The 19,658-nt window shown below is 36.3% G+C and overlaps 1 protein-coding gene across 3 annotated transcripts; it reads left to right on the plus strand.

Moving 5' to 3' along the window:
* The first annotated feature begins 64 nt into the window (after positions 1–64).
* Positions 65–18,229, plus strand: cfap70 (cilia and flagella associated protein 70). Of its 3 annotated transcripts, none has more exons than XM_046865908.1 (26): positions 65–280; positions 1,065–1,248; positions 2,100–2,198; positions 2,380–2,465; positions 2,992–3,174; positions 5,428–5,610; positions 5,712–5,806; positions 6,511–6,631; positions 6,708–6,845; positions 7,060–7,206; positions 8,973–9,038; positions 9,123–9,214; positions 9,339–9,399; positions 10,286–10,480; positions 11,204–11,335; positions 11,517–11,642; positions 11,737–11,870; positions 12,467–12,582; positions 13,888–14,028; positions 14,291–14,466; positions 16,401–16,553; positions 17,036–17,197; positions 17,320–17,409; positions 17,574–17,675; positions 17,864–17,911; positions 18,069–18,229. In XM_046865908.1, exons 1-26 carry the CDS (start codon positions 212–214, stop codon positions 18,144–18,146), a joined length of 3,177 nt encoding a protein of 1,058 aa, XP_046721864.1. In that variant the 5' UTR covers positions 65–211; the 3' UTR covers positions 18,147–18,229. The 3 variants fall into 3 exon arrangements, with proteins under 3 accessions (XP_046721864.1, XP_046721865.1, XP_046721868.1); XM_046865909.1 differs by having other exon boundaries at positions 11,740–11,870; XM_046865912.1 differs by having other exon boundaries at positions 6,511–6,619.
* The last annotated feature ends 1,429 nt before the right edge of the window (positions 18,230–19,658 follow it).

Genomic DNA, 19,658 nt, shown 5'->3' on the forward strand with positions numbered 1-19,658 from the left:
GCTGTTCTACAAAGTGTGCTGAAACTGAGTATGCTGATTGCACTCAATGCACACTAGCGCCCAAAAGAGTAGTCCGGACAGAATAAGGTGCAACACCGCCCGCTCTTCTAACGCAGACGAGAGTCGGACATTTTGCGAGAGTACACCACGTTACTATGGCAACGCCAAGACGCATTGACAGACGGCTGCCGTGTGTGTTCAGTTTCAGCTGATGTTCAACATGGATGAAGAAGCGTCCGGTGTATCAGTGCAGATAATTGTGCTGCAAGGAGAAAATCTGGTAAAATCTTCTTCTTCTTCTTCTTTTTCTTCTTTTTCTTTTTTTCTTCTTCTTCTTCTTCTTCTTCTTCTTTCGGCTGCTCCTATTAGGGGTTGCCACAGCGGATCGTCCTGCATATTTCTTAATATATAAATAGATATAAATATTAGGGCTGTCAACATTAATTGTATTAATGCGCGATTAATACAGCATGCATGTCTGTGACCATTTTTTATTAAAAATGCACAAAAAATCTATACAGTAGAGGCGAAAATAACCGTCAATGCAACACACATTTATTCACAACGTCCTTTATTTTATTTAAAAATTAAAAAACACTGAAAAATTATTTCTCATTACTAAACATTTGTTTTACTGATGCACCAAATCTCAAATAAAGCGGCAAAATCCGCTGTGATGCACACATCCGGCTATTAAAACCGTCCGTGCGGAAACATAACAAAAGTCCTGTTTGGTGTCCTGATGATTTACCTAATTTAAAACACCATAATTACTTTAAAACATTTGCAAAAATATTTTGTCTACATGCTCTATGTTTAGTTTGGTTTCACTAATAATAAACACACATGTACATGAAGCATCCATATTTGTCAATGCCCATGTTAATTATAGTATTAAAAACTTGAAAAGTATTCATTTAAGGTACATAAGGAACAGATACAAATGTGCGATTAAACTGCGAATAATCGCGAGTGATTAATGAAATAATTTATTATTTCAATCGATTGATAGCCATGATAAATATATGAGCAAATATTACTCTTGTGCTGTGCTATGATTACAGAGAGGTCATAAAGGCCGGCCGTTTGTCAGCTTTGTGCGTGTTGAATTTAACGGCGCACTGTTGGGAGACTCACAGAGGCTCCATGGGTCTGCGGAGGAGACTCTGAACTACAACTTCACCTGTGGATTTGAATGCTCAGGAACGAGCCACACCATGGATGATCTAGCACATAAACCTGTCATATGTGAGTGGATATACTGTAGCTGTGTATGAGTGGAGAAAAGACTCTTTAACTGATGTTTAATATTTCAAATCTTTCACATTCCCCTGCATCTTTTTCTTAATCAGAAAGTAACATACAATCAGTAATTTACAACTGATGCCATAAGAGGCTTCCCTGAGACATGAACTTGATGGAATGCCGGTCCATCACACGACACCATGCACACACATTCACACCTAGTAACAATTTAGTTTAGCCAATAGCCCATCATAGATTTTATCTAAATTATGTGAAACTCCACATGGAGAATTACCCTCATCACAGGATGGAAGCAGAGACCCTTTGACTGTTAGGTGTCAACCCACCACTGCACCACCAGCTATTCTATTATTGATTTCTTATAGACATTAACCTGTGTGATTAAACTTTCTTTCAGCTTCTCCCATTAGGGGTCGCCACAGCGGATCATCCGTATTCGCGATCCGCATGTACTATTTGGCACATGTTTTACGCTGGATGTTGGTCACTCTAATTTAAACTTTCAGGCAAAATCCCCAAAATCCATATACACACAGTCAGCTTGATCTTACAATATAAAGTTTTGTAACAAACAAGCTAGATCATAGCTGGATCTTTTGAAAATTTTGCAAAATGAATTTGTAGAACGTGCTTACAATCAAAATCACACAAAATACACAATCTGATTGCCAAAACAAACACAAATAATTTACATCTAAATTTTTTTAGCAAGAAACCTTGGGTCCTGCCTGTTTTTGCACTTTACAATAGCTCAAAGTATTATGTTTTTTGTTTATAAATGGAGGCCTGATTTAACACCACTTGAAACATTTGTGTCTTTTATGACTCTTTAGTAACACTGATTGAGATCCTCCCGAAAGAAGATAAACAAAAAGAGGAGAAGACTTCTGTTTTAGGCCAGGCTGTTGTGGACCTGCTCCCTCTGTTGCAAGGTGAGACCTCAGCATTTGCTCATTCTATTCATACATGTGAAGAAAGAAATCTGCTTTTTTAACAATACTTCACCTGAGATGTTACTGAGAAAATGAAAACTAGTAGCCAAATAATGCAGATAACAAGATGAGATCTTGGTTGGGGTAAAACAGGAATGTTTCTGACATATCTGAATTTTAGGGCAGTGTAGTTTCACCTCCACTGTGGTGCTTCACCCTACACATGGATCTCTGAATGAGACTGTCTCACAGGACAGCGGAATTAAGGTAAGAGTACTGTTGAATGAAGTTTTTTTTATTTCAAATTAGAAAAAGAATTGCACAGCAACATATATGACCATTATAAAAAATATACATACAACATAGAGTACAATTTATATATTGTGTTTTCTTCACTGGCACATAATAATACTACACAGTGTAAAATATTAACATTAGTTTATTGTTGTGATATACAATGATAGCACAATTAGTTAAAAGGAAGGAAGTTGCTCAAATAAATATTGCTCTGAAAAATATTGCACCTTGAACATAAGCCAAAGAGTTATCACAAACTCAGACTGTGCCGCAAAAATAAATAAATAAATAAATAAAAAATTAAATGGATGGAGATCCTGAGGCAGAGTCAGAGCTGTTGGATAAGTTATATCTAACAATTGGCTTCGGAATGTTAAAAAAATCCCCTAGAAGGACCTTAAATTGAGAAGTCTGCACAGAATGACTCAGTCTGTTGACACCATGACCCCGTATTTAAAAAGTAAAAGGACTGGACTGTGGAATCTTTTTTTCACAGTCAACACTGGAAGTGACAGTCAGTGTACCAGAGCCGTTGCTCTCAGACACCAAGGTGGCTGAGACTAATCTGCTCAGCGTCACAGTGGAGACGGCCTACTCTGTGCCTGAGGTTTGGAATGCTTCTGCTGGGCCTCACCACAGTTATGTAGCAGCACTGCAAGTCCCCCTAACATCAAACAAGGTATGAGAAAACGCCACTATATTAAGTGTATAAGGACTGGATTTAATTAAATAAATACACACACACACATACATACATACAGTTCATGACAAAAGTCTTGTCTATCTATTTACAATCTATTTGTAGAAACACCTGCTATTAACCTGAATTTTAATTAATCAATTGGTGTTAGAAATAGCTTATATGAAAAGATAAAACCCTCCCAAATAATGTTTAATACACTGAATGTTTCACTGAAAAAAGATTTATAATTTAATCAAGACAGAAAGGTCAAATTTTGGCAAGACAAAAGTTTTGTCGCTTATACAGAAATTGAACAAATTTACTGCAAATACAAAAATATGTCAGCAAATTAAGTAGTGGTGCTGTGAGATCCAAATTTAATATCTTGTATGACTTCCATGAGCTGCATTCATGTGGTTTGGCAAGGATTCATACAATTTATTGATGAAGTCATCAGGAATAGCAAAGAAAGCAGTCTTGCATGCCTCCCAGAGTTCATCAATATTCTTTGGTTTCGTCTTCCATGCTTCCTCTTTCATCCTACCCCACATATGCTCAATGATGTTCATGTCTGGTGACTGGGCTGGCCAATCCTGGAGCATCTTGATCTTCTTGATCTTGAGGAACTTTGATGTGGAGATGGAAGTATGCGATGGAGCACCATCCTGCTGCAGAATTTGGCCTCTTTTATGGTTGGGAATATAAGAGGTAGCTAAGAATTCTTGGTATTTTAGACTATTGATGTTGCCTTCCACCCTGGAGATCTCTCGCACACCCCCATACTGGATGTAACCCCAGACCATGATTTTTCCGCCACCAATTTTTACTGTTTTCTGGGTGAATCTCGGATCCATGCGGGCTCCAGTAGGTCTCCTGCAATATTTGCGGCGACTGTGGTGTAATTCAACAGAAGATTTATACACTTTTTCAGCATCCATCCTTTTAGCAGGCTGTGGGCCTTGGCAAATGCCACACGTTCTTTCAATTGTCTTTTTTTTAGTGCTGGCTTCTGGGCAGTGATTCGACCATGGAGGCGATTTTGAGACAGAATCCGACAAACTGTTCTGGTTGACACAGGGACTTCAGGAGACCAGGTCTTGTGGAGCTCTGCTGCAGTGGAAAATGGGCTGGCCTTGGATTTTTAATCCAACAAATGGTCCTCTCGAGCAGTTTTTTGCTTGCGGGGTCTGCCTGACCTGGGCTTGTCAAAAACGTTTCCAGTCTCTTCAAATCTTTTTTTTATCCTCTGTACTTGACGCTGAGACACATTGAAGGTGTCTGCCACATCAGCAGTGGATCTGGTCTTCAGCCTCTTGATAATCAAAACTTTAGTCTCAGGGTGAATCTTAGGCATGTTTGCAGAGGTCTAGTTGCAGTTGATGTGAAGGTCTAGTGTACTGGGGTTCTTTTTATACACACTTGAGACCTAATTGATCCATTATTAGTCACAGGTGAAGCTCATATGACAAGGCGACAACACTTATGTCTTTGAAAAAATTGACTGAATAGGCTTTACCAAGCTGTGAATATTAGAATACTTTTTGACAGTTTCGTTTTGCATTGAAACATTATTACAAAAGCTGTTGGGATTCAAATGAGCCATTTCTTGTAAAAAAATCTTGATTAGAAATATATTTCAGCAGTACTTCAGGTAAATTTATACATAAGCGACAAGTCTTTTGTCAGGGACTGTTTTTACATACATCATTTTATTGATCTTGATTCAAAACCCTGCAACTAGCATATACCTTGAGCTGCACAGTTGAGCAATTATCTCTTTTCTAACACATACAATTTAGAAAGTTTATTAGTTTAATCAGTTGTGTTGGAAGTGGAAAAAAAACAATTATACATGTAGTACAAATAATACTACAAGACAAGGATTGGCAACTTGTTCTTTATACAGAACGCACTTGCATTTCTGATTTTTTTTTACTTTTATAATTAAAATGAGTGGATTTCTAATTTTCTCAGCAACAACAATTGGTCCTGTAATCGCTTCTTGGCACATTTCAGACTGTAAATGTCTTCTCAACAATGCAACAGATTGCTTTATATCTAGCATTCATTGCACTTACGTGCATTTATTCTTACCCTCATGTTTAAATGTGTTTCATTGTTTCATTATTGTTATACAACAAATCTTTTCATTCAGTTTGTCGAGATGAACTTTTGCGGCAGTTATATTTCTCTAAACAGTTTACAGCCTTGTGCTTGAATTACATTCTCAATCTCTTTTTTTATATTCAGGAAGAGCAGATGTTGTTATTCTCAAATGGCATATTAAAAATGGGTGGTGAAAGAGAGCCAGTGCCTAGGAGAAAAAAATGGCCCCTTTGTTCTTTCCTCGCCCCTGATGCCCAGTTCATCCCAGGTATCTTCATCAATGACGAGGCTGTTAATTCAGAGCATAGTGACCTGAATTCTTCTGAGGTATGTCTGGGTGTTTCACTGGCAATGAGCTCACATCAGACATGATAAAGTACAAATTGGCTGTGCATGCATTGACAGTTAATTAAACGTTTGTGTAACAGGATGAGGTATTCCGAGCTGAAGCTGAGAGTAAAAGAAAAAGAGTGAGCTGGGATACAACACGCCGCTGTTTAATAGATGCGGGTGGAGTTACATGGTCAGGAAAACCACATCTGCACTGCATTTGAATTTTATTATAGGTTTCCACTCCAAAACTTGGAGAGCTCCTAAATTATACATTTACATTTACATTTGCGGCATTTAGCAGACGCCTTTATCCAGAGCGACGTACAAAAGTGCTTTAAATCTCTAGTAATGAATAAATCTACACTGGTACGCAAGATTTCAAACTTAATATAAATATAACTCGAATTCTACAAACTTGGAAAGTGCTAATTTAGGTTATTATTATATTATAGTTCTTATAGCTCTTGCTAAAACTTTATAGTTCTTGATTTGCAGAATCAGGTTTCATAATAATGCTGTGTTCCAGTGTTGTCAGAATTTCCAACTCATTGATGGCCACAGCAAACCGGTATACAAATATTGGCATTTAAAAAAAGCATCTTTAAAAGACTAACGTGGGCTAATGTTTCAATATGTATATTTGCCCACCTGAGGCTTTTTTTAAGTGCTTGAAAAAATGGCAGCTCTTCTTGGTTAAGCCATCTGAATGGAAATTGTATTTTGGATGATCAGTCCACTGCAGATATTCTAATTTCAGGTCATAGCATTTGAGTACACAGGATCAAGGCATAGCTCTTCAAGAACTTGGATGGATGTACTTGCTGTACTTTTTCCCCCTGATTGTCCTGGCTAATTGACTCTTGACTAATGACAGTACTCACTGTCATGTCTCAGTCTGTCCCACAGGATTGCTGAATGCAGGCTATGGCCAGTGGAAGTGATTAGATGTACACAGTTTGAAGCTTGCAAAGCAGGACGTGGAAAAGCAGGCAAAGAAAAACCTGTACGGAATGATGTAAGAAACTAGTATGATATTGTCATTTTATCTTTTTTAATACCACATGAATAATACTCTATTTCATTTTGTACAGCAACTGGAGGATGAGATTCAACTTTCTTTCCATGGAGTGGCTTATGTTGACTTTTCACCTTTGCTGTACCCTGGTGTCAGGCGTATACGTGGAGCATACAGAATACACCCATTTTCTGACTCTGACCTCCTCATGAAGGTAGGATTAACCTTTATTATCACATGCAAGGCTATTCTTTATACATTCAATTAAATTAGAAGAAAAATTAGACACGATTATTAGACACTAATTAAAAATTATGTAAATTATATCAAAAGCAAAAAGCTCTGCATGATTATCTTTTTTATTTACATTATTCTCTGCCATCCTCTCATTGTACTTAATTTGGGGTTCAACTGTTGTGCTGTTGAAGACTAATAGGCAGGCGAGTGTGGTGAGCGAGAACATGAAGACTCAGTTAGCAGAGGCTCTTCTTCGTCCAACTTCTTCTTTATCCTCCGGGAAGGCAGCACCCAGCAAAGCGTCAGGAGGCAAAGATAGCAAAGATGAAATGAAAAAGGTACTCTTTATTTAATTCATGACTGGGGGATTCCAGATCTTTCTGGTTAAATAGAAATTTTCTGCAACCACAATTTTCTGCACAGTATATTTTTATATCATATATGAAGCCTAATGTAAGATTATTCTTACATATTTTATCATATGTTAGAAACGTGTTTTAAAAAACTAAATTATTAACAACAGTCTTGGGATGCTATGCACGCTATAGGTTCACTCTATCACTGCTGAATCAGGTCATAAAGGTTTTGTTAATTATCTGATCATTTAAGTGTAAAATGCGCAGAGCATGAATAACTCAGGAACAGAATAAAAAATATCTGCAAGCAGCCCAGCTGAATATTCAACAGTGTGGCTGTTTACCATTAGGAGTGCATTGGTGATCTGAATGTGACGTTTAAAAATGTAGCTGGCCAAATTATGTATGACATGTAAAATAACTGACCTTTAATACAACTTTAATTAAGTACTAACTCCAACTTCAATTTCAGTGAATTGGGGGTTTCTTGGTGTACATTTTTTTTAGCATAGTGTTATTTCTATGGAATTACATTTGTAAAAGGTTTTGCATTAAAGTTTAATAAAACAAACCAGAAAACATACAGATTTGATGGACTTATTGCAGGAACATGCCTCTTCCTGAAAGAAACTTCATAAACGATTTGAATGAACTGGTTATTTGTCAGTTATTAACAAAATAAACAAATATTCAGTATGAATGTAAATCTTACTGGTTCAACTTGAGGAGAAGGTGGCATAGAGCCATGATATAAAGTAAATGTGAAACTATGAAGTTTATTTTATAAAGCATAATCTCAATTTATGAACATGTAATAATTGATGACCTAATGCAATAAACTTGACATCGACTGAAGGTTATCCTGCAAATATATTATGACTTTTTATTATTACTGCAGCATTGAAAACTGTCATACAAAGTTTTCCCATTCAAAATCACTCTCTTAAAACAAGCCTGAAAACATGTAAGTTACAGAAAGAGTAACTGCATTTGTAACTATGTCAGCAAATAAATCTGAATGAATTAAGTCACTGGGAAGAATCAAAATTGCAAACAAAAAACCACATCCAAAACGCTCTAAAATGCAATACAGATTCAACTTCCATGAGCTGTCAATCTAATCTCATTAGCTAATGGGAGTAAAGTGCTATTAAACCTGCCCCTTTATAGGTTTCTTGTTTTGTTTTTTGAAAAGTTATGTTCAATATTTTTGGCAAATATTTAATTCTATATATTTTATAGATTTTCATTTCTTACAAAAATCTGTTTATTTTTTACAAAAAGAAAAAATAGTGTCTCTGAAAAGCACAATATGAATACAATTGTGACGTCTGCTAAAAAAAATATAAAAATTGAAAAAATAAAATAAAAACTGAGAGCTTCAATAATTGTGTGGAGCTGCGGATGCCCACTCCCCAGTGCAACACAGCATGGTGGCTCATATCCTCTGTGATTGGATCCGGAGCTGTAGCAAAAACAGGCTTCCAAAAGCAATTAGTTATAAAAGCAGCAGATTGGCGGCTTCACTGCAGATGGTTGAATCTTGATGTCACCAACAGAGCATCTGATACTACAGTATAGATAGATAGATAGATAGATAGATAGATAGATAGATAGATAGATAGATAGATAGATAGATAGATAGATAGATAGATAGATAGATAGATAGATAGATAGATAGATAGATAGATAGATAGATCTATGAATAGAAAGGATATTATTTTGTAACTGAAAGTGTGTTTTTAAAGGGAAAACCAGCCCAGGCAGAGAGTGGGATGGACTTTGATGGACAGCAGGTGAATGCAGATTCTCAGGTTAGTCTATTTGATTCTAAATTCCTTTCAGTTTGAGTCTTTCAAACATGTCTTTAGAGTAACTATTGAAAAATGTATTTATAGATGTATGCAGATTCAAGATCATACATTATTATTGAAATTGCTTTGGAAAAACCACTGGTTGCAAAACGGCAGCGAGAAGAGCTAGCAAAAAGGTAAAAAGATCTCTAATACATTTCTATAGTGATGGATATTTGTTTTTGTTAAATAGTGTGCTATGAGGGCAATGAGAGATGTTATACATTTCTAAATGTTTTTGTGAACCTGTTTGTACTATAGAGTGAGGGAGATGATTTCTCCAAGGCCTTCACGACCCAGACATTCAGCAGGAGCAGAGAGAGTGAGAGAGAAATAGCACACACACACACACACACACACACACACACACACACACACACACACACACACACACACACACACACACACACACACACAGAGTATCATTTCCTTCTCATTACAATAGCAAAAATCTACTCTATACTTTATAAACATTATTTCTTTGGTCTCATACTGAACCTGCGCATGCATATGTTTCCCCATAACACTATTTCAATCCATGTTCCATCCATTTGTCTGTGTCGCCCTCCTGTGGGAGGTGAACAGAATAAAGGTCAGTTCTACCCAGTATGATACTGACTTTTTTATAAAGCAACAGTTTCTGTTCCCTGCAAAGCAAAAGAGTATTCACTTGACAAACTTTCTTCTACAACAATCAAACCCCTCCCAAATCCTGAATCCATCTCTTCTGTTGTTACATAGACCTGCTTTGCCTTTTAGGGAAATGGGGCAGACCTGAGCAGCTCAATAATATTTCACTTGTTGGTCTCAAAACAATTTTACACACGATGATTCAGCAATTTGTGTTCAGTATTTGAATCAAATACCAATATATTTGTAATAGTAAGGTATATCCTACATTTATTTAGTTACAAATACCCTATTTTCCATGTGTGGCATTACTTCAGTCCCAATCAAGGAGATGCAGCTTCTTATCAGTGCTAATGAATGAGGCTTGGCCTGTATGCTAGTATACCAATCATTCCCAATAAAACTAGCATGTGTAAAGTTCAGATACACATACACACCTTTAACCCACACCTGTTTAGATATCTTAAAGTCTTGTTTTTTCTAATACACAGGGTTAGATCTCTCTTTAGCATGTTTGTCTGTATTGTTGTATTACCTACTAACCTAAAATTATTAAATAATATGAGGTTTTTCTGCAGGCATTGCAGGAATACCAGGCACAGATAATGAATGTAACAGCGCAGGTGTTGCAGCAGTATGAACAGATGTTTGGAGATGCATTTGTTCCTGGGGCTAAACCTCTGGACCTTGCCACCCAAAAGCAGCGCAAAACTCAGTTGTTTGGAGAGCTGAACTGCTCTGGGAAATACTTCGCCTTTAAGGAACAAATTAAAGTGAGTTATTGAGCCGGTGTGGTCTGAAGATATTAATGCATGGTTTAAAACACAACATGGTGTGCAGTGGCAGAAGATAATTAATAATAGGGTGGCATAATGCAGTCAGATGGGAAACAGAATCAATGTTATTACTGTTACTATAACAGCAGTTGTTTTATTCCCTTTAAAGCAGTTCTATTTGCATAATATTTATTATTATTTATGTAAAACCATTCATAGTTACATTTAATGTTGCGGAGCATCTATGAAACAAGTAGCTACTCTTTTACATCTAACATGATAACACCTCTCTCACCAGTCTAGCTCTTTTTTTCTTTTCTGAAATGAAAACAAAATGCAGCTTTTCAGTTGTTACTATCGAAATTTTACCACAATAATATGAACCTGGGACTTGATTTACAGCTGGTTCTATTTTCAGAGCTGCTGTTATAGAAAATAAATGAACACTTCTAAAGAATCAGATTTGAGTAACCAGCAACATTGTTGTATAAATATAGTATATAGTTTATATCGGTAAAGTTTTGTATGTTTTATATATATATATATATATATATATATATATATATATATATATATATATATATATATATATAGAGAGAGAGAGAGAGAGAGAGAGAGAGAGAGAGAGAGAGAGAGAGAGAGAGAGAGTTCTGATCTGTTTCAGAAAGCTATATGCTTTATTTGTAAAATAATCAGTTTATTAATTTTGTCTTTGATAAGTACTCAGTGGTGCGGATTGTGCGTGAGAAGATGCTGAGGACTGAAGCCTTCACCAACCCTGAACAGCTGCAGGCTTTCCTGAGCCAACTCTATGTCTTCCTGGTGGATGAGATGCATATTGCACTTAATAAGGTGGGGCTCTGTCTTTTTAAAGAAGTTAATCACTCCAGTTATCCAACCTGCTGAATAGGAATTTTGTTGATAAATATCAGTGCTTGCACTGGAAGTTTGGAGCCAAAGTGGTAATTAAACCCAAGAACCATAAATTGTTTTAAAATCAGACTTTTAAACAGCTTTACTCCCTAATTTTCAGACCTTATCAGCAGAAGAACGAGAATTCCAGGCTCAGCCCCTGCTGGACTGCAGTCAGCTCAGGCACTTTGCCAAAGAAGCCCAGTTAAATGAGGATTATCAACTAGCTGCCCGCTATTACCAAGAGGTTCATCTAATTTCTTACAAAATTTCTTACAAAAAGTTTTTTTATAGACCAAATATCAAACCTTTTTTTTTTTTCTCCAAAACTACTTATGTAGCAGCTAGCTCAAGATCGCACCAATCCGACCCACTGGTTTGATTATGGAGTGCTTTACATGGTTACTGCCGATTATATGAAGGCTGAGGAGTGTTTCCGTCTGGCAGTGTCTGTTGACCAAGAGCACATATCTAGGTCTGTCTGTCTGTCTGTCTGTCTATCTATCTATCTATCTATCTATCTATCTATCTATCTATCTATCTATCTATCTATCTATCTATCTATCTATTATATGTTATTATTAATAATTAATGATATTCATCTGTGTGAAGACACTGATCATGTTAATGATTTCTCATAATAATTATCAACAATGATTTAACAAAGTAGGAAACAGCTAATTGTAGAAAAGGCACGTGGGCTACTCATGTGGTCCTTGCGGGCACCACGTTGGTGACCCCTGCCATAAAGACATACTTTACATAAAGGGTATTAAAGATTTCCAGTGTCCTGCACGTAACCCTGACCTCAACTTCACTGATCAACTTTAGAATAAACAGGAGTACTGACTGTACATCAGACCTCCTCACCCCAAATCAGCGCCTGACCTCAGCAATGCTCTTATATCTAAATGAGCACAAATCCCTGCAGCCACATAACAAAATCAAGTGTAAATATTTAAGGTTATTATAACTGCAAAATGTGTTCATTGAGTACATGAGTGTTAAGTACAAAAAAAGTGTATGCATTAATTAAAATAAATTGTTAAAATGTTCATTTCTTTTCACCAGCTTACTTATGTGTGGGATTCTGTCAGAAATGAACAATCGTTATGAAGAAGCAGAGACCTTTTTTGAGAGGGCCACTTGTTTAAAATCCAACTCCGTGGTCACCTGGACTTTATTTGGTAAGAATTAAGGCTAAAATGAGTAGTTGTTCTGATCACCTGCAAAGATGATATGGCAGTTAAAGTACTACCCAAAGATGTTGAAAACACATGCTTCCAAATGAAAGTGAATCACTTTTCAAACTGCTCATGAGCTGCACAAAGTAGTGCATTCATATCCTCTTTTACATGCATGACCATCACAAATGGATAGTGTCACTGTGAATGACAGGGAAGAGAGAGAATGCTAAACCTTCCATGACCAGTTTTGCTCTCTTGACTCCTGTCTATGACATTGAAGGATGAAGGATCAGGCTTTGAACTGACGAATTCTGACAATAGCAAACACTATGAGATACATTTTTTAAAGTGTTTTAGAAAACATTAAAAAATGACTGACCCAGGTAGGTATAACAGCAAAGTTTTTATCAAATCTGCCACTTTGTTGGATCTTTATTCAATCCATGGCTTCAGTCTATATGATTGGTGAGAAGCTCATAAATGTGAGACTGGAGGCAAAAATGTATTAAAAGACCATGTAAAAAATACCATAATAGTCGTAGCCCAAATAATCGAACAGTCCACATGAACACTAAGATACCTGCTTTTTAATGGCTGTTTTTATGATGTATGTGTTAGTACTAGCTATCATTCTACCTTTAACTAGATGTTCATGTGCATGGCCTGCTGTTTCTTCGCAAATACAATTATTTTACTAATCCATGATATGCCATATATGTTTGTTTGAAACAGCATATAAGGCTGATATGTGAAACATTATTATGTTTGTCTACTGCTTTCAGCCTGAATATAAAAGTAAAGGATAATATCTCTTACTTATGAGATCTCTGTTTCTTATTTTGATCAAAAAAGGGTCTGAAATATAAACAGTATTATTCTATATCTGCACTTGTGCCACTAAAAGAATAAAACAGATGGACTTTAAGGGTTTTAAGGGCAGGCTTACTATAAATATATTTGATACATATATTATCTAGTATTATTGATAAAGTCTACATGCTGTGCTTAAATTACTGTAATAACTTTTGGTATGGTATATTAATATATGTCAAAAATAATATTTATTTGTACCATGTTTGAATTTATGTAAGTGTAAAAACTCTCGAAAGCCTCTCTTAGACATTCACGCATTAGGCATTTGGTAGATGCTCTTATTTAGAGGGACTTACAATTATCTCATTTATACAAATGAGCCATTTGCTCAAGGGCCCAGGACTGGGAGCAATATGAATGATTGCAATTTGAACTCACTGCCTTCCAATCTGAAGTTCATCATCTCAAACTACCCCTGCTTTATGTGCACAGGCTTGTTTCACTTGTCCCAGGAGAACTTTTTCCAAGCAGAAATGGCGTTCATAGAAGCGACTAAGCAGCTGAGAGCAGCACTGGTCTGTAACAACCAGGAACAGAGGTCAGAGAGTGTGTGTGACACTGCAAACAAACCAGGTGAATGATCTCTTTTTCTTTTATCTACATTATACAATTCTTTGGCTTTATAGTTTTGGCATCATTAACATTGTTCTAGATTTCTAGATCTCACTTCTGCATTTAATCAAATTATCGGATATTTATTGGTAATATTTACTTATTACTATTTATTTATTAGCAGTTAATTCTGACCATTTAATCTGATTTCAATCCTATGCAGGATTATGCATGTATGATACTACTACTGTAGCAATATCTGGATAAAGTCTTTATTCCACAGCCATGGAAGAAACTGAGGATGAGACAGAAGGACGGGAAATTAGAGCGGAAGAAGGTGACGAAACAGGAGCTGATCCTGTACAAAGCCTTCCACAAGACCATCAGTCTCCTTCTAAAGTTGGCAACACTATTTACATGGAGACAGTGAAGTTTTTACTACAGTGTCATGCATTACAGGTAATCCAGAGCTGCACAACAAAATATATAAAACACTCTTACCAGAACCAATTAAAATATTTTGTCATCAGTTTATATATATTTATAACAAAAAATAGGCCTTTTGTGTACATAGAAAAAGTCTTAGATCTTTGAGTTCAGTTCATGAAAAATGGGGGCAAAAACAAAAAAGGGTTGGGTTTATAATTTTGTTCAGTATAGTAATCCCCCGCTTTACCGCGGTTCAAATCTCGTACATAACTACCACATAAATAGTTTGTTTAGCTGATTTTCCTGGTTTTCTCTCACGGATAACACGATAAACCAAAACGTATAGGGAAATCTTTTTTATGGACTTTTAGGTTGAAATGGTTACATTTATTAATAGAAATATAATTATTAATTATAACATGAAATAAAATGTTAATACAGTACAGTACTGTATACATAAAATAGCATTTTTGGGATGGCATCCGTTTATCGCGGGTTTTTCATTTATCAGAGGCGGTTTTGGAACGTAAATATACAGTGGAACCCGGTTATCTCGCCCTCGGTTATCTCGACAACCCTATTAAGTCGACGTTTTTGAAGTGGAACCGCCAAATTCTCGCTTTGTCTAAGTATTTTTTATCGGTTATGTCGATTCTTTTATGTCGCCGAACCCTAATATAAAATTTGCCATTTAACGTCGGTTATCTCGGTGCAGCCGCAGAAGAACTCGCGGAAGTGGCGGAAAAATCAAGCCTTACAGCTGCTACAGGTGTTGTATTGTATACTGGTGAATCTCTGCTGTTAGTTAGTGCACATATGCCTTTTGTTGTTAAATGTTATGCGATGAACGGGAGGCGAAAGCCGCGCTTGACGGCGCGGAACGTGGGATGAGCAGCAAAAGCATAGAATGAACACCGGCAGGATCGGGGGGAATCCGCGGTGCGCTTTGGGAAAAAAAGAGCAGCCGTTGAGAGAGTGCCGGTGGGCAGGCACGTACCGGGATACACATGAGCGATAACAACAACCGCCGTGAACCAACATATACCAACAATAACGGACAGTGAGAGTGTGGAAGTTTAAATAGGAGCTGGTGATGATGATAAACGAGCACCATATGTGCGTGATTGAACCCGGGAGCTTCAGAGAAAGCGGCCGAGAAAGCACCTGACACGCTGAAGGGGGCCGAAGGGGGCGTGGCAGGTGGATTCCTGACAGATAAACATGTACTGTATGTATTTTTATAGCATGCCATCAAACAAATCGTGGCAACGCTGTTGTGTAAAAAAAACATTCAAAAACACATGCATGCACATTCTCATTTATTAACGCACATCATGTACATAAAGAAATTTCAAGCACGTTAATATATTGCCGCCATTTTGATTTTCGTTTATCTTGATCATCGGTTATCTCGATGCTTTTTGGATTTTTGGACATCGACATAACCGGGTTCCACTGTATATATATATATATATATATATATATATATATATATATATATATATATATATATATAAATAACATGTCTATATTAATATGCATGTTCTAACACATGAACATTTCTATAGCAACAGCTTATTCACAGGGACTCAAGTAGCAGTTGCTCTGCATAATCTAGGGCTATTAATAACTGGATTTACAATTATATATAGCAGAGCACAATACTCTATTATATTATAGAGCTTTCTGTAAGGAAATGTTTATTCAATACTTATAAAAAGAGTCTTCAGTGGCAGCACTTTGCAACAGTCAGTATGCTTTCTGTCATGTGTTTTTTTAGTGTAGTTTAGATATAGTGTGTCCAGGGTATTGGCAAACTGCCAATTGTGACATTGATTAATTCCTTATGTAGTTATATGCTGAGTGTATAGTTACATTTGTATATTAAGGGGCATTTCTCTCTGTCTCTGTGTGTGTGTGTGTGTGTGTGTGTGTGTGTGTGTGTGTGTGTGTGTGTGCGCAAGATGGCTCAGAGGGCTTTGGCTCAGGAGTTGTTGTGTCCAGATGGAGGACCCAGTAGCTCATATCATTTGGCTGTGGCTCAAGTCCAGCTGTTGAGAGGAGAGTACAGCAGTGCTGAGGCGAGTCTGCAGCAGGCCCTTCATTATAATTTTCAGGTATGTGTTGTGTATTCTGGATCTTTCCAGCCTTGAAGCTGCACAATATGTAGAAAGTGATCTATAATGCAAAATTTTCCTAAACATTGCCTTCACTATGCATTACCAGACTTTGGTCTGTAATTATTTTTAAAATAATCTTTAAAACATATACTTTAAAACATGGTGAAAAATAACCATGATTATGTTCAAGACATCCTTTAAAGCTGTTCACAGTTTTACGAATTAGTTTTACAGAACAGAGTAACAAATGATCTGGAACAGCTAAAGTGTGGAGAAAGAAAAGATCTGCTCATGCATATCAGTTCAAATATAGTTTATCCATAATTTATGTAAAAATGTATTTCTCTTAAGGTTTCTCGTATCATCTGTCCAGTTATCCACGGAGCATTAAGTCTAGCATACTGTGCTAGTAATCTCAATTATGATCATCACCCTGTAAGATGCTAAATGTCATGCTTTTTCTTGTAATTGTTTTTCAGAACCCCGATGTATGGGCTCTTTTTGGTCACATGTACTACATGATAAAGGATTTCAATCAAGCTCAAAAGTCTTATGAGAGAACACTGGACTTTGTGACAGAGCCTTCAGACATACATCTTGTTTATCTGCGTCTGGGCTTTATCTACTTACAGAAAGGGCAGGTAAAATAACAGTTTGCTTCACAAAATTAGTGTATTCTCCATTGCACATTATACAAGGACTTAGTGTAATTAGATCAGTGATATTGATGACATTTTTTATTTTCATTTTTAACACTCTGCAGTATGATAAAGCAAAATCTACATACATGCATGCGTGCAAAACTTCTCCCTCCTATCTCACCTGGCTTGGGCTGGGGATTGCCTGCTACAGGGTGAGTTCATGATTACAGAACATCACATGCTCATGTGTTTTATTCTTCCTATAATGGAGTTCTGCAGTAAAAGGTAATCATGGCAGTAAATTCTAGTGTCTAATGACTTCTCATTGCTTTGTCTTACTGCACCCATTTTGCATTTTGTTTCTCTGTGGGATCAGTTGAGCGAGTTAACTGAGGCTGAGGATGCTCTGACTGAAGCTAACGCCATTAATAACAGGAACCCTGAAGTCTGGGGTTACCTGTCACTGATTTGTTTACAGGTGAGTAATATCACCTTTGCTTTATGGCTAAAGTCAACACTGTTAAAAAGAATCACTTTCAGGTTGTGAAAAGTAACTCTGCTTTGGATTTGATTACTGTATCTTCCATTTATTGCACTACAACAGCATGCTGAGCCATGCTTTACTCTTTACTTGATTGACATTAATGAGCATTAATGCTTTTTCAGACTGGAAGGAAACTTGAAGCAGAGCAGTCATACAAGTACGCTGTGAAGGTTGGTTCCTTTTTAATACCTAGTGATGTTTTTTTTTTTGCATGATCATTTGAGTAACAGTGTAATATTCCGAAACTTAAAATCTACACAGAGAAGTTCATTTGTATGAATGTACTGTATATGAGTCATCTAATTATTTTACGCTTTGACTACACAGTTCAATGCATCAGAGGCACTGCTGCAGGAGATTACAGATGCACAGACAAGTGTTGGATTTGGAAATCCATGTTTTTGATAGCACCTGTACAATGTTCAACTCTATAAACTTTTAAAACAGTTTAAAAAAGAACATTAAATTAAACATCTTTAAATAGTCAATGTTGAGTGTTTTGTTTTTGTTTTTTACAGAAGGTGCATTGATACGCTATTGACATTTCATTTATTTTCTTCTTATGGATTGGCTATTCATAACAGCTGAAGGTAAAATTTTCATAAAATGTTTTGAGATTTGCCAGTAAGATTGTAGAGGGTCTAAGAAACAACATTCTAGCAACAATCTCAAAATATTTTTTATTACTCCTTCTAAATTGTTAGGTCAGAGTTAGTCTAACAAAATGTACCAAATTAATTTTGACTCTTCTGAATTGTTTGCCTGTAATACGCCAGCGAATCCGTCAAACTTAATGTAAGGCTGTTTCTCTCAGCACTACTTTACACACTGAAACAATTTTTACTAAGTCTTGACTATGAAAAAGCAATTGATAATATTATTATTATTATTATTATTATTATTATTATTATTATTATTACAATTCAAATTCTAAAAAAAAATAGGTTAATTGGCAACAGATCAGGAACCTGATTGGGTATAAAAAAAAATAAAAATAAAAAGAGTATCTCAGAGATGCAAAGACTCTCAGAAATAAAGATGGGCAGAAGTTCACCAATCTAAAAAAAACTTTGTCTACAAATTGTGAATAGTTTTTAAAATAATGTTCCTCAACATCAAACTGTGGATATCTCATAATCTACTGTACATAATATCATCAAAAGATTCTGATTTGAGAAATCTCTGTATGCAAGGGTTAAAAATTCAATATCGGTTGCATGTTATCTTTCCCTCGGGTGGAACTGCATAAAACTGGCATGATCCTGTAATGGAAATGACTGCATGGGCTCAGAAACACCTCCAGAAATCTTTGCTATGCCAACCACAAAATCAGGTTCAGGCTCTATCATGCACAGAAGAAGCCATATGTGAACATGTTCCAGAAATGCTGCCATTGTTTCTGTGCCAGATCTCATTTTAAATGGACTGAGCAAAGTAAAAAATTTTATTGTGGTCGGAAAAATCAAAGTTTTTGATTATTTTTGAAATCCACGGATGCTGCCTTATCTGGGATACAGCAAAAGCAAAGTCTTAGAGCAACCACATTCCTGCATCTATTACAATAGCATGGTGCTGAACTCACATGCCAGCAGTCTATTCACCAATTTAAAACATTTGGCACTGCATTTCTTAATTTCACACAGCTTGTCCCAAATTTTTGGAAATGTGGTTGTATTATTAACATTAGTTGGCTCAGGTTTTACTCTTAAAGGCCCTGAACTATACTCAATTATGTAAATAAGATTATTGTACATCCTCTGGATAAGGTCATCTGCAAAATTATATAAATGTACAAATAGAGACTGTATAGAGTTTCTTCAGAATGTTCTGTCCATATCCAGGTGGGTTTCCTAAAAAATACAATTAAATAAAAAAACTAGGTGAACTGGTTTAATTGCCCCTCTGGGTGTGTCAGTA

Source organism: Silurus meridionalis, chromosome 14, assembly GCF_014805685.1.
Source record: "Silurus meridionalis isolate SWU-2019-XX chromosome 14, ASM1480568v1, whole genome shotgun sequence".
NCBI lineage: Eukaryota > Metazoa > Chordata > Actinopteri > Siluriformes > Siluridae > Silurus > Silurus meridionalis.

Bases quoted from the DNA above. Each gene is read 5' to 3' on its own strand.
- cfap70 (XM_046865908.1), top strand. From the start codon at position 212: ATGTTCAACATGGATGAAGAAGCGTCCGGTGTATCAGTGCAGATAATT. The intron at 11,871-12,466 runs GTCTGTCTGTCT...TCTTTTCACCAG, and splicing joins GACCAAGAGCACATATCTAG to CTTACTTATGTGTGGGATTC. The intron at 17,676-17,863 runs GTGAGTAATATC...ATGCTTTTTCAG, and splicing joins TGTCACTGATTTGTTTACAG to ACTGGAAGGAAACTTGAAGC.